Below are 27,474 nucleotides of genomic sequence, written 5' to 3'. Positions count from 1 at the left end.
CTAGTACAGGTTTTTCGCCGTTCTATTTGCTCTATGGCCGAACGCCAAGATTACCTATCGACCTAATCATCGGTAGAGAGGTTGAAGGTGCATCTCTCCCCCAAAGAGAATTCGTTAAACAATGGAAGTCAACGATGCAATCAGCATACGACATAGCCCGGAAGCATGTAGCAAAGTGTAACGAGAGGAGCAAAGATTACTATGATCGTCGACTTAACTACACGGAGCTTCAAGCAGGAGACCGTGTCCTGGTTCGAAACCTCACGCCTCGAGGGGGACCAGCCAAGCTTCGTTCGTACTGGGAAGATACTGTATACGTGGTAGTAAACCGAAAGGGGACGGGCCCGGTGTATGAAGTGAAGCGAGAAGACCGCGAGGGTAACTCGAGACTCCTGCATCGAAACCTGCTCTTTCCCTGCGACTACCTAGAACCCGCACAGCACGTCCAACAACAGCCAGCACGACAAAGCCCCATACAACAGGAACCAGAATCACCTGATGACTCTTCTAACATGTCAGATAGTGACATTGAGGATATTCATGATGAACAAGGTGATTCTCTACAACTGGAGGGGGAGAGATCTGAAGTGGAACGTCCTGCAGGGGAACACGATGCAGTTCAAGAGAACTCAGCAAATCAGGTAGAGACCACGGCGCCACCTGAACCAGAGCATGGAATAGGAAGAACAGGTAACCAGTACCCACGAAGAGCACGTGCTCCACCTGAACGGTATGGGTTCAACCAGGTTCACAGTGTGCAAATACCACCATACCAACAAATGGTATATCCCCCAAGCCTGCCACTCCAGTATAACCACGGCATTTACCAGATGCAGTACTGCGGATTACCTTGGCACCCAGTGAATCCTCCTTGGCACCTGTTGAACACTGTACCTTTGGCTTATGGATAGCCGGCAGAGATATTCACATACTCATGTCATATACAAAAACATAGGAACACTTATGAACACTTAGTATCAAAAAAATAAAAATAAAAAAAAATCATGAATTCTCTTGTAACGCATCATAAGATAGCAAATGTTAGGGTGTTGTAACCACCAGAAAATTAATTATGTATGATAATTAGACACAGGAGCAAGAAAGTGAGTGGAAAGAGCGAGGAGTGATATGGCGCTGGGACTGATCACCCCGGTATTTATCAAGGAGGTATCGCTAGGACTCACTAAGCTTTTAAAAAATGGTGACCTCTCAAAGCAGGGGAGAGTGTCACGTGGTGAAAATGACGTAAATGGTAATGAGATATTATATACATGTAGACACGTGTAGACTCAAAAAGAACCAAAAAAAGTACGATTAAAGGAGACAAGAAGATTCTATAATTTGTTAGTATCTGTGTACGTTTTGGAGGTGCTAACACGTGTGCACCGAAAACATCTACAACAACAACAGCAACAACTACTACTACAACAACAACAAATATCCCGAGGAGGTGTATGGCACACAGGGACGTCGAAGCGTTATATTTAACGGGAGGGCTACAATTCAGATTATATATAAGTGATATAAAACGTACAAGGAGTTGTGCAAGTTTAGTGTAGGAAAGGTGGGAGCCGTATAGCCCCCCTAGCCCCCGTCTCCGACGTCCCTGGTACGAGATCAAGTCATTGTGGCCATTGCCGTTCTTTGTGCTAATAACTATGAAGATTGTAATGCGGTTAGATTTCGCCGATACGATGCACCGACACATATACATTGTGAACCCTGAAGACTAGTAGCCCGAAGGCGAAGGAAGAGAAAAAATCATGAGGAGGAGAGTATGGTACAACATGGTACAAGGTCCAGTGACTGCGGTAGGTTGCGGGTTCGTTTCTGCATAATTATTTGTAACGTTAGATAAATTTTCATTTATAGGATGTTGATACCATGGCGGACGAGAAGCCCGAAGGTTTTTAGGTTAAATAATGAAAAAGGTTGATCAAATATATATTATACCAGAGATGGTACAAGGTCTTTTCGTACAGGCAAACGGCGTGAAAGATAACAATAAAATCAAAACGATACCGAAGAATTTCCTTGCATAGTTGAGTCTGCACTTAATAATTTTAAAAAGTCGAAGTTCGTTTTGTTTGAGATGACTGCTAGTGATTCTACATTATTTATCCATTCCAATTAAAGATGGTCGCCAACCGAATAAAGAAAATTAACATAAGAAGAGCAGATTAAGATTGTGGCGGCAAAGGTTTGTTTGTGTTAAAGTTTGCTTTGGTAGAAACGCTAGCTTCTTTTTCCAACTTTGAACACACAAAAAAGCCGCACTTGGTCTCTTTTGACTAAAAGGAAAGGTTGATTTATGAAGGAGTGTGTGAAAGACACTTTAAAAACCCATCAAAATTTTCTACAAGTTACACAATGAGAAAACAATAGCAAAAGATCACTTTGTCGTCGAATGGATTTACTTGTGTTTTCGTGCGGCTTCGCAAAGGAAAGACTAAATCCGACAGAAAATTAACATCACGCTGTGATTGGCTGGAAGATAAAAGGACCTCTCTCCCTCTTATGAGAAAAGAATGGTTTGTAATTCAAGCCAGAGGCCGATCGATTACCAAGCTTAATTGACAGCTGGATGTGAGATTCAGCCAATCACCTATCGACTTTGGCGGTATTATTTCCATATTTAGACAATCGCTAAACATTGCAATGGGTTCTTGTTAGTAGAGATGAAGAGATGGCGTCTGTGAAATGGTTCTCGGCAAGTATCGTCGTTTTATTTAGTATTTTCTCGACTGTTGGTGAGTATACGATCCTAGTTCGATCCCTTATGAGTTTATTATAACGAAGACACGTTATAATATTGGAAACAGCTCGAAATTGTACGTCCGAGAAGCGTTATTTTGGAGTAAAACGGAATGGAGTCAGAACTCTTGAAATTTGACCAAAAGCCGCTTACAGTCTTCAAGTTTCCTGAAATATTCGTGGTTTTAGCACGTTTATCGCTTTTTCTACCGACTTATGTCTTCCGAGGTTAAATGCTTAAAGTTTATTAGCCCTTGTATAGCTCAAAACTAGCAAATCAAAATGAAAGTTCTATAGAAGCCATAGAAATCCCTTTTTGCCCCTAAACTGTTTGGCAGTGTTTTTCCCTGATCGGATTTTTGCGTGAAAACCAACCAAAACTTCGATAGTTTGAGCTTCTTATTTAATCCTAATACGTCCACGAGATGATATCGAACGAGTCAAGAGGGTAGCTGACTCGAAGAAGCACTTTGCCGACTTGAATCTGAGCTTGATCATCTAAACATTGCATTGAAAATGTCAAGATTGTTGTTAAAAGATAGGCGTTCGATACGCAACTTCAAACCAGCAACATCGTTATTTGCTGGTTTGAAGTCTTTCGTGATTTGAGTCATAAACAACATAAATATTACATGTTTTTCTCTGTGTGTGATTTTATTAAATCTTATTTCTGATGCATATACGATAAAAGCACCTTCAAATAAAAAGATTCATCGCGACTGTCAGCCAAAGAAAAATCTTCAAATCGAAGCTAGCTGTCTTTTTCATTAGGCCAAGAAATGACATTTCGATGATTCGTTCTCATTCTAGGGATTCGCTTTGATTTTTATTGGAAATAATAACATCTTGTATCATGCTTCGCGTGAAAACAACCCGCAATTCGATCGATCGATCAACATCGCGCAAACAATAACAGACACACAAACAATATATTCTCCTCCAAGTCGGCGAATTATTTTTGAAGTTTTGCTTTAAACCAGCAATTCCATATGTTGTTTAATGATCAAAACACCAAACTATCTTCTTTATTTCAAATTTCGAAAATCTCTTTACCACATATGGTTTTCATGCGGCTCGTTAGTGTTTTGTGATTGAACCTTTTGTTATTTGGTCGAATCTATCGTTCTCGGTTTTGGCCACATTAAACTATTCTTCATAATTATTCTCATGTCTTTTACCCTCCGTACGGTAATACAGTACTGTGCGACCGTACCTATGAACGCTATGAACGAAACCTATGAGCGTTATTTGTATTCCTTTAGTCCCTTTTGCTTAGAAAACAAATGATTGATTAGAAAAAAATTAAACACGAGGTATTTAGTAGTTTTTGTTTTGTTTTGCATCTGTGATGTTAATTTGACTCTGTTATCTCACTTAACCATGTTCTTGAACTCGTTCGACGACTTTTAATCCCTTCAAATATCCCTTTTCTCAATGCTGGAATTTCCTCAATAACAAAATGTTTTGTTGCCAAACCTTTTTTTTAGTTTATATTTTCATATTCCTCCAACATCGTGTATTTTCATTGATTTCTAAAATAATTTCTTTATCATAAACCCATCAAAATCATACAGCATTAACTTTTTTGTGGAATTATTTTTGTACATATGTCATTTTAATTCCTAATCGAATTTTCTCTTTTTTCTCCTTATTTCAAAGAATGTGTTACTAATAAAGGAAACTGTTCAGCAAAGATATTACTACAATGTAAAAAGAACTTCGACGAAAACTCTACACCCCTTTGTGGAGAAGTCATAGAGTTAAAAGAATGCTTGCTAAAGCAATCAGACTGTGAGCACTCCGAGGACAGAATGCTTCGTTTTACGTACAGGGTGTTATCTTTCAAACTACACGTTTATGCCTCCTGTATTAATGGTGAAAAAGGTGAGTTTCGGCTAAGTTTTGAGGGGGGCAGAAATGTGGAGTATTTCCTTATGGTTCATAACTTTGAATAAATCTTTTGTCAAGTTTGTTTGTAAACTCAAACGCGACCGGTCACAAAAGAGAAATCTATTTTGTGCAGCAAATTTTGTTTTCAAGGAAAGAGTTGTAATTTTTGTTCCAAAATTTCTGTACTTAGCTTAGCCCAGACTTAATTTCTGGCAATTAATGTTGCTTGTCATTTTGAAGACTTTGTAAGATGTTGCAACCATGAAAAAATGTATTTTTGGAAACCTAATAGTATCAAAAATTCATTTCAAGCAGTAACAAAGATCCAGTTCAAACCTCAAGAGTCTCGAGAAATAACATCATGGAATTTTGATTTGACTCTTGAGTATCTTAGCATTTGAACTGGATTGTATTGGGGTTATCCACAAAGGAAATAGTTCGAGGGCTTTGCTTCCTCCTGTGCTAATCAACAGATTTTTTTTCTACTCTTCTGTCATCATCAAAAAACATATGAATGCTTTTTATGACTTTGTTCTTTTTTTGTAACTTTCAAGACATCAAGCAGTCGATGATCTTTAAAGAAATTTCTAGAACTATAATAAAGGAGTAGGAATGTCAATATAAAAGTGTTAACTGTAGGTTAAGATTGTACATGGTACGAGCACCAGCAGCTAATAATCACAACACTAATATCCCAGCTGGAAATAATTAAAAGTGCACTTTATAATTAAACAACAGGATCATTTTTAACTTACCCTGCAATCGGGGTTTTTTTCTTTACCTATGGGAGAGCAACCGGCAGGTGGAGAAAAAACCTTTGCTCAAAGGGTATATATTTAGCAATTAGTCCTGGAGCCAGCTGAATGAGCTAAGAGCCAACTGGCCACGAGGCTGAAGGCCAATGGGCAATATCGACTCATAATATATAGATGCAAACAATATTTTGGTTTTCAAAGCCGGCACTTTTTGCCTCTAGTAGTAGCCTATCCAATCAGAATGCAGCATTGATAACAGACCATTAGTTGGACTTGTCTATTATCTATAGTTATCTGTGGGTGCTAAACTTATTATTAAGGTTGTCTTTTAAAACTGTATACTAATTGTGTTCAAGTAAAAACATTTTAAAATATTATTATGTGAAGTTTGTAGCAAATTTCTATTTTGTTATCCTGAAATGAAACAGCGTTCTCTTAAATATTCTCAAATAGTTTGACTTGCCTTATCAAAAATGCTACTGTATGTAAAGATATTGCTCACATTAATTACCTACGACTTGAGTCATATCTTGAGTCATATCATATCCTTCTTTAAAAACTGGTATTGTCAAACCTCTTCTTAAGAAATCATCGTTGGATCATGAAAAACTCGTTAATTACCGTCCTGTATCAAATCTTAAGACTGTCTCTAAAATTATTGGAAAAGTTGTTGCTGATCAACTTTGTGCTTATTTGTCATCTAACAACATGCATGAACCTCTTCAGTCTGCTTATAAACAACTTCATAGCTGTGAAACTGCCCTGACTCGTGTCCATAATGACATCCTTAAAGAAATTGATAATCGTTCTGGTGTTGCTATGGTTCTTCTGGATCTATCTGCAGCTTTTGACACTGTTGATCACACTATTCTTCTTGATCGTATGTATTCAAAGTTTGGAATTTGTGGAACAGCTCTTAAATGGTTTAAGTCATATCTCTGTAATCGTTTGCAGTATGTTTCTGTTCATGGTTCGTTCTCTAAAATTGTTGATATAAATTGTGGTGTACCCCAAGGTTCGGTCCTTGGTCCGCTTCTCTACTTGTTGTACACGTCACCACTAGCTGATATTCTCCGTCGTCACAAAATGTCCTTCCATTTCTTCGCTGATGACACCCAATTATTTATGCCTTTCAGTTGCAATGATGATATTTCTACTGACTTAACTATAAAAAGAATTGAAGCCTGTCTCTGTGAAATAAATGACTGGATGACTGAAAATAAACTTAAACTTAACAAAGAAAAAACTAAACTCCTTATCTTGTCCTCGAAGTATAATCCTCATCTGTCTACTCCTCTTCTACACTTTGGCGATCAGGTTATCAAACCATCCTGTAATGAAAGAAATATTGGCGTAATCTTTGATTCTGTGATGTCAATGGTTCCTCATGTTAATAATATCTGTAAGACGTCGTTCTATCATTTGCGTAACATTGCTCGTATTCGTAAATTTATCTCCGTCCATACTACTGAAAGACTTGTCCATGCTTTTGTGACATCCAGGCTTGATAATTGTAATTCTCTTCTATATGGTTTACCTAATGCTCAAATTGATAAATTACAATATGTTTTGAACTCTGCTGCTCGTCTTGTAACTCTCTCCAAGAAGTATAATCACATCACTCCTGTCCTTTGTTCTCTGCATTGGCTTCCTGTGAAACATCGCATCAATTTCAAGATTCTACTCCTCACTTTCAAAGCACTTCATGGTCTGGCTCCTGTCTACTTGTCTGATCTCATAACTGTGTATAAACCTAAAAGAACTCTCCGCTCATCCAAGGAACTGCTTCTTGTTACTTGTCCGTACAATCTTAAATCTTATGGTTATCGTTGTTTTTCTGTGTCTGCTCCTGTTCTATGGAATTCACTACCGTCTCCTCTTAGAAACACTTCATGTCTAAAAACTTTTAAGAAAAACCTTAAGACTCATTTGTTTAAACTAGCTTTTGAATTATAATTTATATATATTTTACAGCACTTAGAGCCGACTTGTATAGGCACTATATAAATCATATTATATTATATCAGACTGCATCCATATATCCAATGATATGATCCAATCAATTACACTTAATTATTCGTTTGTGTATTGGACCATCAAACATGCTCTTTCATGAAATTTCATGCTCCTTTTTTCAGGCAAAAAGAAGTGTAATGAATCGCTAGCAAGATCATGTTATGACCAATTCAATGGAAATGCGACTCATATTTGTAAAGAAGTAAGAAAATTACATCATTGTCTGGAAGTTCTTCCAGAATGTCATGTCATGAAGCATCCTTCTTATACTTTATCGAAAAGCATTCTGGATGAACATAGAAGTTGCTTCTTTGTTAATTATTCTAAAATTTTGGAAATTTTGAATAAAAAGTCAGGTGAGTAACTTCACTTCATGTCATAATTCTACATCAAATAAATTCAATCACAGGTTTTTTATTAAGGGTCAGAGATGTGAGAATAGCTCCGGTAACTGCAAAATTCTCCAGCTTAAACTACCATAATCTTCACCTATCATTTCAAAACTTAATAAAAACCTTTAGATTGTCTTACTTTTACTTATCAAGACATTGTAGTCAACAAGTATCTTAAAATGGCAGGTAGAGAAAAAGACTCTGCTCACAGGGTATATATTATTATAATATTATATATATACATGTATTATCTATAGTTATCTATAGGCATTAAACTTATTAATAAGGTTGTCTTGTAACAATGTTTACTACCGTGATAGTATTGTGGTCTAGTAATTATTGTGTGAAGTTGGTAGCAAATTTCTAATTTGTTATGTATAGTATAATAAATGAGCACGAGTGTTTTATCAGGTTTAGAACCACGAGGCATAGCCGAGTGGTTTTAGACCTGATAAGACACGATCTGCAAGTTTATTGAACGACTTCAAAAAATCATGAATAATTAATGATTATTTAGGGTCCTTATTTGTGACATGCTCTTGTACTCTTTTGGTCCTTTATAAAGATTTCAAAATCTTTATGATATAAAGATATCCATGTTGAGCTATTGTCAGGTATATAAAGATCCATGCATGTGATGGATTTGAAGGACCTGATAGGTCTAAATGATCATTAATTATTCATGCATTTTTAAACATGAAATAAAAACGGCATTCTTTTAAATAATATCAAATAGTTTGACTTTTCTTATCAAAAATGCTACTGTATGTAAAACATTGCTCACATTAATCAATTATGTATTAATGAAATTTCATATTGTTTTTTCAGGCAAAAAGAAGTGTAATGAATCGTTAGCAAGATCATGTTATGACCAATTCAATGGAAATGCGACTCATATTTGTAAAGAAGTAAAAAAATTACATCATTGTCTGGATGTTCTTCAGGGGTGTCATGTCATGAAGCATCCTTCTTATACTCTATCGAAAAGCATTCTGGATGAACATAGAAGATGTTTCTTTGTTAATTATTCTAAAAGTTTGGAATTTTTGAATAAAAAGTCAGGTAAGTCACTTCCATTCATATGATAATTCTACATTAAATACATTAGCTTCAATCAGGTTTTTCACCAAGGGTCAGAGATGCAAGAATCGCTCTGGTAACAAAATTCTCCAGCTTAAACTACCATAATCTTCACCTATCATTTCAAAACTTAATAAAAACCTTTAGATTGTCTTACTTTTACTTATCAAGACATTGTAGTCAACAAGTATCTTAAAATGGCAGGTAGAGAAAAAGACTCTGCTCACAGGGTATATATTATTATAATATTATATATATACATGTATTATCTATAGTTATCTATGAGCATTAAACTTATTAATAAGGCTGTCTTGTAACAATGTATACTAATTGGGATTGAGCAATTATTATGTGAAGTTGGTATCAAATTTCTATTTTGTTATCCTGAAATGAAACAGCATTCTTTTAAGTATTCTCAAATAGTTTGGCTTTTTTTACCAAAAATGCTATCAAAATTGCTCACATTAATTACCTACGACTTGAGTCATATCAGACTGCATCCATATATCCAATGATATGATCCAATCAATTACACTTAATTATTCGTTTGTGTATTGGACCATCAAACATGCTCTTTCATGAAATTTCATGCTCCTTTTTTCAGGCAAAAAGAAGTGTAATGAATCGCTAGCAAGATCATGTTATGACCAATTCGATGGAAATGCGACTCATATTTGTAAAGAAGTAAGAAAATTACATCATTGTCTGGAAGTTCTTCCGGAATGTCATGTCATGAAGCATCCTTCTTATACTTTATCGAAAAGCATTCTGGATGAACATAGAAGTTGCTTCTTTGTTAATTATTCTAAAATTTTGGAAATTTTGAATAAAAAGTCAGGTGAGTAACTTCACTTCATGTCATAATTCTACATCAAATAAATTCAATCACAGGTTTTTTATTAAGGGTCAGAGATGTGAGAATAGCTCCGGTAACTGCAAAATTCTCCAGCTTAAACTACCATAATCTTCACCTATCATTTCAAAACTTAATAAAAACCTTTAGATTGTCTTACTTTTACTTATCAAGACATTGTAGTCAACAAGTATCTTAAAATGGCAGGTAGAGAAAAAGACTCTGCTCACAGGGTATATATTATTATAATATTATATATATACATGTATTATCTATAGTTATCTATAGGCATTAAACTTATTAATAAGGTTGTCTTGTAACAATGTTTACTACCGTGATAGTATTGTGGTCTAGTAATTATTGTGTGAAGTTGGTAGCAAATTTCTAATTTGTTATGTATAGTATAATAAATGAGCACGAGTGTTTTATCAGGTTTAGAACCACGAGGCATAGCCGAGTGGTTTTAGACCTGATAAGACACGATCTGCAAGTTTATTGAACGACTTCAAAAAATCATGAATAATTAATGATTATTTAGGGTCCTTATTTGTGACATGCTCTTGTACTCTTTTGGTCCTTTATAAAGATTTCAAAATCTTTATGATATAAAGATATCCATGTTGAGCTATTGTCAGGTATATAAAGATCCATGCATGTGATGGATTTGAAGGACCTGATAGGTCTAAATGATCATTAATTATTCATGCATTTTTAAACATGAAATAAAAACGGCATTCTTTTAAATAATATCAAATAGTTTGACTTTTCTTATCAAAAATGCTACTGTATGTAAAACATTGCTCACATTAATCAATTATGTATTAATGAAATTTCATATTGTTTTTTCAGGCAAAAAGAAGTGTAATGAATCGTTAGCAAGATCATGTTATGACCAATTCAATGGAAATGCGACTCATATTTGTAAAGAAGTAAAAAAATTACATCATTGTCTGGATGTTCTTCAGGGGTGTCATGTCATGAAGCATCCTTCTTATACTCTATCGAAAAGCATTCTGGATGAACATAGAAGATGTTTCTTTGTTAATTATTCTAAAAGTTTGGAATTTTTGAATAAAAAGTCAGGTAAGTCACTTCCATTCATATGATAATTCTACATTAAATACATTAGCTTCAATCAGGTTTTTCACCAAGGGTCAGAGATGCAAGAATCGCTCTGGTAACAAAATTCTCCAGCTTAAACTACCATAATCTTCACCTATCATTTCAAAACTTAATAAAAACCTTTAGATTGTCTTACTTTTACTTATCAAGACATTGTAGTCAACAAGTATCTTAAAATGGCAGGTAGAGAAAAAGACTCTGCTCACAGGGTATATATTATTATAATATTATATATATACATGTATTATCTATAGTTATCTATGAGCATTAAACTTATTAATAAGGCTGTCTTGTAACAATGTATACTAATTGGGATTGAGCAATTATTATGTGAAGTTGGTATCAAATTTCTATTTTGTTATCCTGAAATGAAACAGCATTCTTTTAAGTATTCTCAAATAGTTTGGCTTTTTTTACCAAAAATGCTATCAAAATTGCTCACATTAATTACCTACGACTTGAGTCATATCAGACTGCATCCATATATCCAATGATATGATCCAATCAATTACACTTAATTATTCGTTTGTGTATTGGACCATCAAACATGCTCTTTCATGAAATTTCATGCTCCTTTTTTCAGGCAAAAAGAAGTGTAATGAATCGCTAGCAAGATCATGTTATGACCAATTCGATGGAAATGCGACTCATATTTGTAAAGAAGTAAGAAAATTACATCATTGTCTGGAAGTTCTTCCGGAATGTCATGTCATGAAGCATCCTTCTTATACTTTATCGAAAAGCATTCTGGATGAACATAGAAGTTGCTTCTTTGTTAATTATTCTAAAATTTTGGAAATTTTGAATAAAAAGTCAGGTGAGTAACTTCACTTCATGTCATAATTCTACATCAAATAAATTCAATCACAGGTTTTTTATTAAGGGTCAGAGATGTGAGAATAGCTCCGGTAACTGCAAAATTCTCCAGCTTAAACTACCATAATCTTCACCTATCATTTCAAAACTTAATAAAAACCTTTAGATTGTCTTACTTTTACTTATCAAGACATTGTAGTCAACAAGTATCTTAAAATGGCAGGTAGAGAAAAAGACTCTGCTCACAGGGTATATATTATTATAATATTATATATATACATGTATTATCTATAGTTATCTATAGGCATTAAACTTATTAATAAGGTTGTCTTGTAACAATGTTTACTACCGTGATAGTATTGTGGTCTAGTAATTATTGTGTGAAGTTGGTAGCAAATTTCTAATTTGTTATGTATAGTATAATAAATGAGCACGAGTGTTTTATCAGGTTTAGAACCACGAGGCATAGCCGAGTGGTTTTAGACCTGATAAGACACGATCTGCAAGTTTATTGAACGACTTCAAAAAATCATGAATAATTAATGATTATTTAGGGTCCTTATTTGTGACATGCTCTTGTACTCTTTTGGTCCTTTATAAAGATTTCAAAATCTTTATGATATAAAGATATCCATGTTGAGCTATTGTCAGGTATATAAAGATCCATGCATGTGATGGATTTGAAGGACCTGATAGGTCTAAATGATCATTAATTATTCATGCATTTTTAAACATGAAATAAAACGGCATTCTTTTAAATAATATCAAATAGTTTGACTTTTCTTATCAAAAATGCTACTGTATGTAAAACATTGCTCACATTAATCAATTATGTATTAATGAAATTTCATATTGTTTTTTCAGGCAAAAAGAAGTGTAATGAATCGTTAGCAAGATCATGTTATGACCAATTCAATGGAAATGCGACTCATATTTGTAAAGAAGTAAAAAAATTACATCATTGTCTGGATGTTCTTCAGGGGTGTCATGTCATGAAGCATCCTTCTTATACTCTATCGAAAAGCATTCTGGATGAACATAGAAGATGTTTCTTTGTTAATTATTCTAAAAGTTTGGAATTTTTGAATAAAAAGTCAGGTAAGTCACTTCCATTCATATGATAATTCTACATTAAATACATTAGCTTCAATCAGGTTTTTCACCAAGGGTCAGAGATGCAAGAATCGCTCTGGTAACAAAATTCTCCAGCTTAAACTACCATAATCTTCACCTATCATTTCAAAACTTAATAAAAACCTTTAGATTGTCTTACTTTTACTTATCAAGACATTGTAGTCAACAAGTATCTTAAAATGGCAGGTAGAGAAAAAGACTCTGCTCACAGGGTATATATTATTATAATATTATATATATACATGTATTATCTATAGTTATCTATGAGCATTAAACTTATTAATAAGGCTGTCTTGTAACAATGTATACTAATTGGGATTGAGCAATTATTATGTGAAGTTGGTATCAAATTTCTATTTTGTTATCCTGAAATGAAACAGCATTCTTTTAAGTATTCTCAAATAGTTTGGCTTTTTTTACCAAAAATGCTATCAAAATTGCTCACATTAATTACCTACGACTTGAGTCATATCAGACTGCATCCATATATCCAATGATATGATCCAATCAATTACACTTAATTATTCGTTTGTGTATTGGACCATCAAACATGCTCTTTCATGAAATTTCATGCTCCTTTTTTCAGGCAAAAAGAAGTGTAATGAATCGCTAGCAAGATCATGTTATGACCAATTCAATGGAAATGCGACTCATATTTGTAAAGAAGTAAGAAAATTACATCATTGTCTGGAAGTTCTTCCGGAATGTCATGTCATGAAGCATCCTTCTTATACTTTATCGAAAAGCATTCTGGATGAACATAGAAGTTGCTTCTTTGTTAATTATTCTAAAATTTTGGAAATTTTGAATAAAAAGTCAGGTGAGTAACTTCACTTCATGTCATAATTCTACATCAAATAAATTCAATCACAGGTTTTTTATTAAGGGTCAGAGATGTGAGAATAGCTCCGGTAACTGCAAAATTCTCCAGCTTAAACTACCATAATCTTCACCTATCATTTCAAAACTTAATAAAAACCTTTAGATTGTCTTACTTTTACTTATCAAGACATTGTAGTCAACAAGTATCTTAAAATGGCAGGTAGAGAAAAAGACTCTGCTCACAGGGTATATATTATTATAATATTATATATATACATGTATTATCTATAGTTATCTATAGGCATTAAACTTATTAATAAGGTTGTCTTGTAACAATGTTTACTACCGTGATAGTATTGTGGTCTAGTAATTATTGTGTGAAGTTGGTAGCAAATTTCTAATTTGTTATGTATAGTATAATAAATGAGCACGAGTGTTTTATCAGGTTTAGAACCACGAGGCATAGCCGAGTGGTTTTAGACCTGATAAGACACGATCTGCAAGTTTATTGAACGACTTCAAAAAATCATGAATAATTAATGATTATTTAGGGTCCTTATTTGTGACATGCTCTTGTACTCTTTTGGTCCTTTATAAAGATTTCAAAATCTTTATGATATAAAGATATCCATGTTGAGCTATTGTCAGGTATATAAAGATCCATGCATGTGATGGATTTGAAGGACCTGATAGGTCTAAATGATCATTAATTATTCATGCATTTTTAAACATGAAATAAAAACGGCATTCTTTTAAATAATATCAAATAGTTTGACTTTTCTTATCAAAAATGCTACTGTATGTAAAACATTGCTCACATTAATCAATTATGTATTAATGAAATTTCATATTGTTTTTTCAGGCAAAAAGAAGTGTAATGAATCGTTAGCAAGATCATGTTATGACCAATTCAATGGAAATGCGACTCATATTTGTAAAGAAGTAAAAAAATTACATCATTGTCTGGATGTTCTTCAGGGGTGTCATGTCATGAAGCATCCTTCTTATACTCTATCGAAAAGCATTCTGGATGAACATAGAAGATGTTTCTTTGTTAATTATTCTAAAAGTTTGGAATTTTTGAATAAAAAGTCAGGTAAGTCACTTCCATTCATATGATAATTCTACATTAAATACATTAGCTTCAATCAGGTTTTTCACCAAGGGTCAGAGATGCAAGAATCGCTCTGGTAACAAAATTCTCCAGCTTAAACTACCATAATCTTCACCTATCATTTCAAAACTTAATAAAAACCTTTAGATTGTCTTACTTTTACTTATCAAGACATTGTAGTCAACAAGTATCTTAAAATGGCAGGTAGAGAAAAAGACTCTGCTCACAGGGTATATATTATTATAATATTATATATATACATGTATTATCTATAGTTATCTATGAGCATTAAACTTATTAATAAGGCTGTCTTGTAACAATGTATACTAATTGGGATTGAGCAATTATTATGTGAAGTTGGTATCAAATTTCTATTTTGTTATCCTGAAATGAAACAGCATTCTTTTAAGTATTCTCAAATAGTTTGGCTTTTTTTACCAAAAATGCTATCAAAATTGCTCACATTAATTACCTACGACTTGAGTCATATCAGACTGCATCCATATATCCAATGATATGATCCAATCAATTACACTTAATTATTCGTTTGTGTATTGGACCATCAAACATGCTCTTTCATGAAATTTCATGTTGTTTTTTCAGGCAAAAAGAAGTGTAATGAATCGTTAGCAAGATCATGTTATGTCCAATTCAATGGAAATGTGACTCATATTTGTAAAGAAGTAAAGGAATTACATCATTGTCTGGAAGGTCTTTGGGAATGTCATGTCATGAAGCATCCTTCCTATGCTTTATCGAAAAGCATTTTGGATGAACATAGAAGATGCTTCTTTGTTAATTATTCTAAAATTTTGGAAATTTTGGATAAAAAGTCAGGTAAGTAACTTACCATTATGTAATAATTCTACATCAAAAGCTTCAATCAGTATGTAGAATGTTGTTGTACGTGGCTAATATGATTACTATATGGAATTGGTTTCCACCATGTCTTTTTATTCTTACCCAGCTTTCACACTACTAGTTCATTACCAGGGCTGAAGTAATTTGTAAACAATCATTCATATAAACAAGAAAACTACTGAGCGTGCAATCAATATAAAGCATTATTACATAGAAAACAATGAAATACCAGTTTTTTTCTTGTGTCGAAAACTTGATATCTTTCACCAGTGGAAGATACCATATCTTTCACACGTGAAGATATCGCTGTTGACATAGTAACATATTTTAATAAAGAAATTTTGAGCTTTTGTTTTATTTAAGTTTCATCGATATCTATATAATAAACACTGCTGCGCTCACTCATGAGATATCAATTGAACACTCAAGGATAAAATTCCTATCTCCGTGCGCCCATGTAATATCCTCTATATATGATGTTGCTTTATCTACCTATGTAAACAAACCTATTTAACGGACATAACATGAGCATGCTACAGAAAAATTTATTAGAGAAAAATAAATAAATATAGAAAAATATTTAAGTAAAAAGCAAGTGCATGAAAATTAACAATTAAGAAATAAATGATACATTAAATGAATCAATGAATGAAACCAAGCTTCAATCAGGTTTTTACACTAATGGGGAGGGTTTTTTAGACCAACACTAAGAAAGGCTGCAAAGGAGACTAGGTTTTTCATTAAGGGGCAGAGTTAAGAGAATTGCTCTGACAAAGTAAAAGTAAATGGCAAAGCGAGGATTTGACTGGACAAGTTCCAAGTTATTCTGGCGAGACATTTATGCTGTTAAGTGACCTGCGTTGTTTTAAGCCCTGAATGAGTAAAATGAGCTTTTAAATGCAAGAAAAGTTGTGGATGACTCTGTATTTTCGGAATATATGTAGGAGAGTTTGAAACATTTTTCAAAAAGTTTTTATCTAGCTTTGATCAGCTATCTTTGAGAAAGGCTTTAGGCCAAAAATAAACATGAACTGAAACTAGAAGCTGTCCTTCAAACCTGTCAAATATTTATATCAATTTTATCAATTATTTTTTAAATTTTATCAGTGCTCTGAAAAAGCCTCTGGGCTGATCTAAATCAGGGCATGGCTAAATCAGATCAAACCCTGAAATAACCTCTGGACTGATCTAAGTCAGCGCACAGCTAAATCAAAGATCAAACCCAGAATCAACCTCTGGGTGGATCTACATCAGGCACAGATAACTCACAGATGGAATTGGAATTAAGCTTGCTAGATTTTGCGGAGGGAGGAAACCAAAGAACCTGGAGAAAAATTGATGGATTCAAGGAAGAGACCATGCAAACATTCTGCACAACTGTTTATTTTATTTGAGAGTTTTCCGTCAAATAATCCTGAAATAATATATCAAATATAATATTGGTATCCAGGAACTTGATACCTTCTCCAGAATCAAGGGTTTAAGGCACTTGAATGTGACAGATAATTGGCAATTAATTTATTCGTTACATCTTATCTTGCCATACAAGCTTTGATGATGTGCAGGTTATCTCTAACCTCTTACTTAACTGGATTATTGTAATCAGTAATTAGTTTATAAATTCATTATATCAAGTATTTAGGGGTTAGAGACTAAATTAGTTGTTTTGTTTTGTATAAAAGCGTAAAACTCTTCATATGGATAACCAAAAGATCATCATGAAATAATCATTATCTATAATCAAGAAGTTAGGGTCGTTTGCTTACCATTTTTAGCCACCGTTAATAATCATACAGTTTAAAAGACAGCGAAATCTTGGTTGAAAGTATTGTGTTACAAAGATGGCTGCTTTGACTTAACATATCAACGTCACGGGATACCGTAGAGAAATTATATAGGAAAACAAAGACACATGTGAAAAACATATTCTAGTGCATTTTTTCATTTATTTTTTTACTCTCTTGTAATATGGAGAACAATATCTTGACCTCAAATTAGAAATATACTTAATTAATCAATTTTTCCATTTTTTTTATTTTTACCTTTCATTTCTATTTAAATTGAGCCCCCTGTGATACAATTAGCAAGTGTGTGTATTTGTAATCAGAAAACAAAAATTGATGATCTAACCCTTTTACAGTGCAACTACAATAACCAGACCCACTTAGACAGCAAGAACCAATCAAATTGTAGAATGAAAACTTTACATTCCAACTTTGGGCAGTGGAGCCAATCAAAAAGCAGCAGAAAACAATAGCCTCAAAAAGAATCCTCTAATATGTAATTTCTTTTTTCATCAGAGCCAACAAAGACAAAACATCCTATAAACTCTACAACTGAAGCAAAAATTGAAGAAATAGAAACATCCACCAACTTCCTGCCTGTTACATTTGTTGTTGTGGCAACTGTTTGTACATGTTTATTCCTTATCATACTTGTGGTATTTAGTGTTGTGCGGCACACCTCTTTACTACGTCGTCAAAGACATTCTACGGTTGAAAGACCTCCTATTAGATTACAAATAAGTCCTTGCCGGACATCTCAAAGAACTCGTAGAAGCTTGCGCCGTAATGGACGACGTAATCGCCATAGACATATGTATGTTATACATGAAGCTCGACAGACTGTATCTGGTTTCTTTGAGGGCAATGTGCCTCCTCCTCCATATAGTGCTGTGTTGGATGAGACTGAAAGCATACGTGCAGGTGATTTGCCACCGCCTTATCAACCACAGCCATTTGTTGCCATAGGTGTCATTGTTTAATATGTTTATTTCTTCAAATGCAGAAAATTTCTTTAATTTTATAATTATTATAAAGCCATGGCTGGTTAACACAAACTTAATGTACAGTCATTATATATACAAATACACATTGGTCCTCTAAATTTTCAGAAAATCCTTCTCGTGAAAAGTTAAGGTTTTGTACATATTAACTCCTAGTTATAGTGCACACATAAATCCATGAAAACTACTAAAACTAATGGGTACTAAGAAAGTGAAAATCCCTTGTTTTCTATTGTTTACTGCAGTTTTTGACACTTCCAACTCGGTAGTTCTTAGGACCATGCTGAAATTTGGTTTTGGGATGCTGTCAATCAAAAGTAATTGGTACTTTTCATATCATGACTGGCAGCAGTAAAAGGATATTGTGTAGTTCCAAAAATTATCCATACCCCCCTCACGGAGGAATTTCTTTAAGACGCCCCCCTCCCCCCGGAAATTCCAATTTTCTTCCATACAAACTCTGTAATTGTTGTTCTTTCTCTGACCCTCCTACTCTTCAGGAATTCCAAATTCCTCTGTGGGGTGGGTATGGATGATTTGTGGAACTACACATTTTACAAGTCATTGAAATGTCTGAGTTTGCAGAATATCAAAAGCCAGAGTACAGTAAACACCACTATTTGGCATCTTTCCAATTAGTGATTCTTTACGGAATTATTGTGTCCACTAGAACAACTAAAGTATGAATGTTTCTGCACACAGATAGGCTGCTCCAGTCAAGGGTTATTAAAGCGTTGTATTAGATTACATCAGTTAAAACATTTTTGATTTAGAGGAGCCATAAAGATAAGATGAGAGTGAAACTTGAAGAAACATGAAAACAGTTCCAAATTGAGAAAATTGAGTAAAATTGGAGTCAATTGGAAATACTTGGTGCAAGTTCTAGGATTATCAAAATATTTTATCATTCCTATAGCATAAACTTCTGGAATATAACTTTTTACTGGTTTAGAATTTTAAAAGAAAGAACTTGAGTCATGTACTGTAAGATGCCTTTACTGGCGAGTTGTTATATTCTGCTAGTCATATATTGAATAAAAAGGTGAACTTCGGAGATTAATTTTTGATTTAATCAGTATCGTGCTCCTAAAGTGATTGACTTGATTACTATAGCTGTTTCTTGATAGTGTGATTTTAGTATAACTACCATAATGCTGTAGGAATTTCCTTTTCCAGTTTTTTGCCTCTTGAATATAGTAACCCAATAGCTAATGTGCATAGGTACAAAGCATGATGAGAAATGGGGAACTCTTGGCATTTTGCTTCCAACAAGAATTCACTTAACAAGTTGTTATATGAAAATGTCAATGTCTTAATAGTAAAGAAGAAAAATTGGGCCATAGTTTCCCTTCCTTTGCAGCCATTTTAGTCTCTTTCCATTCTCCTACGGTCCACTTTTAAGGGAGACTAATAGTTACTTTGATCTCATTGTTTTACTTCTACAATACTCAGATTCCCAATGCTCAGATTCCCAATGGTAATACTCAGATTCCCAATGGTAGTGGTAATAAGTTAAGGGTCTATTTTGCTGTTCACAGTTCGGTTAATGGACTCTCTTAGCTCGAGCGTAATGTTTACCCATTTCATATTACGTATCATTCTCTTCAATTGAGTATAAGATATATATTCTCATTACAACCGCCAAACAAAGTAATAATACTCCAGGGAAGTGGAAAAACATTATGTCCAGGCCAAAAGGCTCTACAGCTATTTCAAAAAAGGTTGGTGAAGGCTTCGTTGCATGTTGCTTACTAAGCTCGAAATGCAATATGGACGACGTAAAAAGTCGCAAGGATATGGAATACTCCATATTACAGTTCCATTCAGTGACCACGAATAGTTCCTAGCCGAGGCTGGAGTTACCGCGCATGATAAAGTGTAGTTTTGCTATGCGCGGTAACTCCAGTCTCGGCTAGGAACTATTATTCGTGGTCACTGAATGGAACTGTAAAATGGAGTATTTTCCAATACTTGGATTGAACGTTTTTTAGGTTTTTTTTAGGTCAATTTCTTCAGTGCTAACATTATTAACAAATGATTTATCTACAATACACTCCAACCTTGGTAAGCAACATGAAAGATGCAACATGCAACAATAAACGACTTGCACTTATAGGTCATGTGACCCTACCTCCCTTAAAAGGTGAGTCCGGTTTTTCCTCCCTCGATCCTCTCAAATCAATCATCCTAACTAATTCAAACTGGTTAGAGCTGTGCCCCGGGGTCATATACATGGACTGTATAGCGGCTGCCAAAGGCAACTTCACATGCTTTCAGTTCTAACCCGTTTGAGCTGCGCCGCTGCTGTACTTACGGTGGTGATTAGCGATGACAAGTTTTTTTAAAACGAGCCTTCGTGAGAAAACAAACAGAAATGAAAAGTGCAGTTCAACATTAGTAAGAGGGTGAAGTTTTAGCTCATAATGTTGATTATAGGATAAATGGCATTGAATATAAAATCAAACATCTTCAAGCCGATTTGTATGGCAAAAGTGTTGGCTGGCAACCTCTTGCCATCCAGCGCATTTCCCCATACACATCCTTGTAAAACGATGAAATCTACTTTTAATGTCATTTCTCCTTTTTCGCTTAATATGAGCTAAAACTATTCACAACTGTTTATTTTAAGGAAGGTGGGGTCACGTGACTTGTTAGTGCAAGTCGTCTATTTAAACCTCCAACTTGTTTTTAATTAAAAAAAAAAAACAATTGAAGATTAGCAGCTAGTATAATATCCTCAGAGGAGGGACTAGGGAGCTGCCATTCCTTAGTAACCCCACACTCTGGGATTTAATGATTTCGCCCTAGTCCTTACTCGGTCAAAGAAATGCGAAAAATAACCCAAGAAAAACGGAAAGGTTTTCTGTGACTGTGTTTAACTTTGGATCATAGACGAATAATATGGTGTCTGTCATGTCTGAAAAAAGAATGCGAAACAAACTATATATAGTGTTTTTTGTCTGTTTAATAATAATAATTAAAAAAATGCCAAGATCTCTGTGAAACATCTTTGACCCTTGATTGAGTGGAGGGGAACTGGCGTTATTATCAATCATCTCCCTGCCTACATTTCATACTTGTTGTCCCTCCCCCTAATTTGTTCAGCAAAACAAAAACGATTAAATATTGCAGTGAGGGAACGTCACTCCAACCGTCAACACTGAGGTTTTTGTCACTAAAAAGAATGCACTGTAAATTAACCCTTGATCCAATCGATTGAAAATAAGATTTATTTTATTTTATTTCATTTATTAAGCGTTTTCATGATCAAATAGTTTATGAAAGAACTAAACGATCCACACACCTGCCACTGGGCAACATATGAGAAAGTTTATTCAAACATAAACAAACTACAAACTCAATATGGGAACTACCTTCAAACAATTGGTACAAGTGTATAGAATAAATTGACATAAGACTCTTGTCATTACAATATTTTAATTTAAAAAACGCTTACGTTGCCGCTCTTACAAGCAAAAGACTGTGTAAACTTGAAATTTAAGACTTCCGGGAGGACTACGCAGCGCAAAATATGACAAAGGTTTTTTTGATTGCCATTTCTAAGAAAATAAAATTTGAAAAAATAAATTTTAAGTGTAATTCCTTATTTCTTTGATAGTTTTTATTTGGAAATGCCTAGAAATTAAAATTTTGCATCGGCTCTCGGTGCCATTGCAGTGGTTATGGGGGGAGGTGGGCTATCTCTGCTTTTACATTTTCTCCTCATCCTGATAACGGAACTCAAACTAGAACATAACTATTTGATATTATCGTAAGAAGCCCCCTGTTGCCGTCCTGTTGCCCCCTTATGGTTGAGATCTAGCTACGCCGCGCAACTGGCCTGTAATAAGGTCTGATAAGTATTCTATTCGGACGTGCATGCTAGCTAATTACATTACCATGGTAAACCTGCGGGATGGGATAAAAGGAATTACGAAAACTATCATAAGGTATACGTATATGACAAGATTGCACTACTGAAGGTCTGCTGCAGGCTCTTGGGAAGAGACAACATGGAGATCAAAGTCAAAGACATAAACGTAAGTAACCTTGAAAGATTAACTTCGGCAAATTAAAAAAAGACATCAGGTCATACGTTTTCAAGTGAATTTCTATGAAATGTATCGGTCTTTTAGTGTAGAAAGCTAAGTTTAATTGTCTCAGGCAGCTGCTTTACTATTCAAAATTTATCGCCCCACTTCAAGACTAAAAAATTCTACTGAGTTAATCTGTATACGTATTGGGATCGAAGCATGATTGGCGTAGCGGTGAGAGCGCTAGCTACTCACAAAGCGACCCTGTGCTTCGAGGGTTTTTCTCTGAGTTCTCACTTTCAGGTTTTCCTCGGCCCTTTGCAAAAATCAACAGTTCAAATTCTGATTCGATATAGAAAGGGCTTAGATAAAAATTACTCTGTTTAAATCTATTCACCTTAGTACCAAATTGTGTAGTTTTTCGTATTCGGGTTGACACTAGATTTCTCGATGTTTTTCATCAATCAAGAAGAACATACAGATACTTCAGATATCAACGAGACTTGTGATCGAACTTCAACGATGACTTGTTTCGTATATACACGGTCTGGCTTTTAGATTACACTTGCTTGTGACGTAGCTTTTAAAGGTTGATTTAAAGTCTGCGCACGGTTTTGCTTCAAAAGCATTCCCCTCGAACTTTGGCTTTGAATCCAACTCTTTCTCATCTTTTGGTAGGACTTCAACGATGACTTGTTTAAACGTGTGTAGTTTTAGTTTTGTTAATACAAATTACTTCAAAAACATTGCCTTCGAAATTTTCTCTTTTGAATCCAACTTTTGCTCATCTTGTGTGATTGCAAATGCTTCAAAAATTGATATAGACATTTCAACAGAAACTCTTGCTTAACTTGTCGTATTTTTCAGTAGAACATTCCTTAGCTTGTTGTTTTATAATTATAAAAGTTTTTACTTTGCTTCGACAATATGTTTTTATTCCATTGTCAGACTTTGTTTCTTTCTAAATGTTTCATATGATGAAAGTACACCAGACTAGAAGTTAAAACGAACAAATAAAAAAGTGGGGGTCACCGACGGACTTTGTTTGGCCGTGAGATTGCGTCGAAGTTCGACCTCTTTGCGGTTTTAGAACGTATACAAGCAAACATCGAAAGCTGTCAGCAAAAAGAAAACATGGTTTTGTGTCTTCTCATACGTTAACTGTTGTCAGTGCTTTGCTTAATTAGCAATTATCTAATTTTCTGAAGCTATATCTCTTTTCTTTTAGATTTCGGGATTTTTTCTTCTCGATCACCGTCATCGTGATGGAAGTAAGCATAAGTCTTCAGCAACAGTGCCTGCCAATAATATTCAGCTCACAGGCTGGCTACGCTTTGGTTGGTAAAGAGTACAAATTATGGACCACTAAAGACTACCCTACATGCTTGAAGGAGTGCGACAAAGATGAACGTTGTATGAGTCTGAACTTTCATCTGGTGACAAAAAAATGTGACTTGAACTCACAGACTAACGAGTCATTACCAAAGATTTATAAGAAAATACCAAACAGCATCTATTTGACCAATACAGCATTTAGAATCCCAGGTGAGCCTGATTGTAGGGGCCATCTAGCCCTATGATTTAAAGTTTGACTAAAAATTGTATAAAAGTTTCCCTTTTCCCGCTATTTTGTTGGGCTACCTGTGGATTTGGCGGGAATTTTCGCACCAAAACGCGTGTGCTCGCACATACAACTTTGGTACTCTCGCTATACCTCAATGCCTGATTCTGGGTTATAAACGAACGAACAAACAAACAAACAAACAAACAAATGAATAGATAAAAAAATTAGCTGATCAGGTTCATCCCAAAAGTCGAACTTAACATGAGCCGAACCTAATAGGCCTTTTGCAACAAACAGTCACGTGCTGATATATGACTTTACTAACGAATCAATTCAGCCAAAGGTCCCTTGGGGAAGGCTCTGCTGGATGGCAAACAAACTTTAAACTGCTTTGTATCTTGAAATCAAAAGTATCTCATAAGGGAAAAAAAGTATTTTTGAAAAGGTTTTGGATGCGACATTAATGATCCAGCAAAAAATCTTTAAACAAAGGAAGTACAATTTTTTTTGCCATCCAGTAACAATCACGTGTCAATCTATTGCAAAAGGCCTATTGAAACAATGGACAACAAGGCGGTCCTATTGATGTTATTAGGTTTTGCTCTTGTGAAATTCGACTTTTGACATTCGAGCCTTAGAAACCACGAAATAGCAATTGAATAAGAAATGTTTTTAGATTCTGATACTGTAGGGTTTACAGCACGCATCAAGATTTTAGATTTTGCAGTAAGAATCATGTACGATTTCTCATTGCTGTGCATGAATAATCATGAATTCGAATGGCGCACTTTAAGAAATAGGGCCCGTATTTGAGTACTAAGCTGTGTGACTCTGAGGAGCTAGATGTTTTTCATAAGGGCTCCAGTATTGGCCACTTCTATCGGGGGAGGGGAGGGGATCTCTGCATTATTACTTAATTCAAAATGGCGGCCGCGCGCGATTGCTATGTTTTAACACCACGAAGCAAGCCTTCTACCTTTTCAAAGCTAGGCGGATCTAGAGAGTGGATGGCTTGGGTAGCCAGAAACTGAAGCACTAACCCATTCATTAGAACTTTAACGAAGGGAATGAAATTGCGTCGTGTAGAATCTAAAGAGAAAAGTTATGTATTTACTGGATAGGACTGGATCAATTTAGGTAAAAGCAACCCGCCTTCTGGATTCTTTCTAAAATCTTTCTGGATTCATTACTGCTTTTCTGTGTAAAAGTTAAACGTACACGACTTTACCTAGCTTAACGCGGATTAATGCACATCATGCTCTATATTTTAGAACCAGTCAAAGGAACTAGAACTTTCCCCGCAAAGTCATGCTTGGACATACTGGTCAGCGGTGATTCAGTTGGCACAGGTGTATACTGGATAGACCCTTCAAACCTAGGAAACCCGATTGAAGTGTTTTGCGACATGGCAACAGATGGAGGTGAATAGTTTAGTATTCATTGTCCCGTATTTATATAAGCTTTTTGAATTTTTCATTTATATTGATTTAACATTAGACATTGGCGGCTATTAAATGAAATTTGTCAGCTAATGTTTATTTAGAGCAAGAGACTAGTAACCAGATGCAGTTTAAATTTCGACTTACCCTACTCCCGTGCGTCATTAACTTGCGCACGCGCGATCTTCGTTTTGATCGCTAAAAACGAAACGGAAAGAGCGCGCGCAGGCAAATAGATGACGCACGGGAGTAGGGTAAGACGAAATTTAAACTGCATCCGGTTACTAAAAATAGCCCAACCAGGAATTTACATGGCTCGCGCGTTATTAAGAAGTTTCCCTCTCTTATTTATGCTCTCCTGTTTAGACTAAATGAAAAGTTGGTCGGGCAATAGAGAACTTGGTGCATTGTGGTCTCCTTAGGCACACTGAACATTTTTTTCCTTCTTGCCTTACATGGTACGAAGCTAGACCACATTCAAATCATCGAACTCAGAATACGTTATGTTAACTGCCTTCTTATGGACCCACCATACCGATTTCATTTTGGCTCATTAACATCAAATGTAGGGGAATATGAGTGCAAAAATACCATAGTTTCCATGTTTGGCCAAACTCAAAGCAAACGAATGGGCTTGGCTAGAAACAAATTTAGTCAATCTTCTTATATCAAACAAGATGGCGGCCACGTCTTTTGGTCATGCCCAATAATACAATTCGGTTAAGAAAGAATGTGTTGCAATTTTCGGAATGGAATTTGCACGTATGTAAAGCGTCGTATCAAAGCTAATTTTTAATTCAATAATTGTTAGGTGGATGGACGATCGTAAAGAAGCTAACATTACAAAGTTCCTCTCCATTACCAAATGTGGTATACGGAACCTATGACGTCATGAAAGGTTTTCGTTGGAATGACAAGAATATAGTCCCAAGAGGAGCTGCCATGTTGGACATCCTGCAGAAGATGGGATTCCACCAGATTTATTTCTATTGTCACAAGAAATCCGTGGGTCGAGTAATGAGTATCATGACCAAGAACAACACCGCTGGACAAGATGTAGTGCGTTACTTTACAGACGATACATACGCAAACAGCACTTTCCCAGCTGCATGTGGCTCCTTCGATAGACTGCCAGAGGATACGTCAATTTTGGCTCAGAACTGCCAGAGGTGGGGTTGGGATGGTAAAAAGAGTTACGAAGTGAATAAGTGGGCTTCCTTGGTGTCAAAACGTGTTGCACGCTTAGCCACAAGGCCTTTCACCATCGAAGGCAGTAATCAACACATGTATGGCTGCTACAAAACCAACAAAAAATTTTATTGTTCGTGTGATGATAGTATTGACGGCGTCTACGGCACCGGCGACAAATGGCAGATAGCAGTTCGATGAAAATACACATCTGAAAATAGGCTCTTCTCAAGATACAGTTGAATGCACATGTTCTATCCAATGTCTTGGTTTAAATGCATAGTATCGTGTACCGTGTGATTATCTTACACCGTTTACCATGACGTTGGACGATTTGGCAATGAAACAAGGTAGGATTGCTAACGATACAATAGAATTTACGTCTGATTTATTAGCACTTTTGAGTCTCTCATTGTTCAATTTATAGTCCAATCAGCCATTCCGAGTTTGAGGAAAAGACTGGGTCGATTTGGCATTGCATTGTGGGACTGTTTTAGGGACATATTTCCAAGACGACGTATGTTTCGTTCCCTCGACCCAGTCTTTTCATCGACCTCGGAATGACTAATAAGCAAGCTACTGCTGGCATTAGTAAATTTAGATTGCTTGAGCATTCAACTGTATCTTGAATGAGGTCTATTCGAATCTTGAGCTAGTGTCATTTTATTCGGTTTTAGTTTTTGTTAAATCTGCAACATTCAAATTTGCCTGACACAGGTTGATAAGATTTACCGCGGAAGTATTGATACTTTCAAATGTTACAAAAACTTCATACAATAATACTTCATACAATAATACTTCATACAATAATACTTCATACAATAATACTTCATACAATAATACTTCATACAATAA

At 35.0% G+C, this 27,474-nt stretch overlaps 1 protein-coding gene across 2 annotated transcripts; it reads left to right on the top strand.

The window, feature by feature from the left end:
* Nucleotides 1–1,567: 1,567 nt before the first annotated feature.
* Nucleotides 1,568–19,454, top strand: LOC116303678 (uncharacterized). Of its 2 annotated transcripts, none has more exons than XM_089026449.1 (12): nt 1,568–1,811; nt 4,414–4,638; nt 7,538–7,771; nt 8,636–8,869; nt 9,492–9,725; nt 10,590–10,823; nt 11,446–11,679; nt 12,543–12,776; nt 13,399–13,632; nt 14,497–14,730; nt 15,352–15,585; nt 17,910–19,454. In XM_089026449.1, exons 1-12 carry the CDS (start codon nt 1,778–1,780, stop codon nt 18,371–18,373), a joined length of 2,829 nt encoding a protein of 942 aa, XP_088882575.1. In that variant the 5' UTR covers nt 1,568–1,777; the 3' UTR covers nt 18,374–19,454. The 2 variants fall into 2 exon arrangements, with proteins under 2 accessions (XP_088882575.1, XP_088882574.1); XM_089026448.1 differs by lacking the exon at nt 1,568–1,811 and adding an exon at nt 1,952–2,750.
* Nucleotides 19,455–27,474: the final 8,020 nt, after the last annotated feature.

This window comes from Actinia tenebrosa, unplaced genomic scaffold, assembly GCF_029948245.1.
Source record: "Actinia tenebrosa isolate PJP-AT-01 unplaced genomic scaffold, QUT_ActTen_1.0 PGA_scaffold10__47_contigs__length_13832649, whole genome shotgun sequence".
Taxonomy (NCBI): Eukaryota; Metazoa; Cnidaria; class Anthozoa; order Actiniaria; family Actiniidae; genus Actinia; species Actinia tenebrosa.
This window is presented reverse-complemented; position numbering and strand designations above follow the sequence as displayed.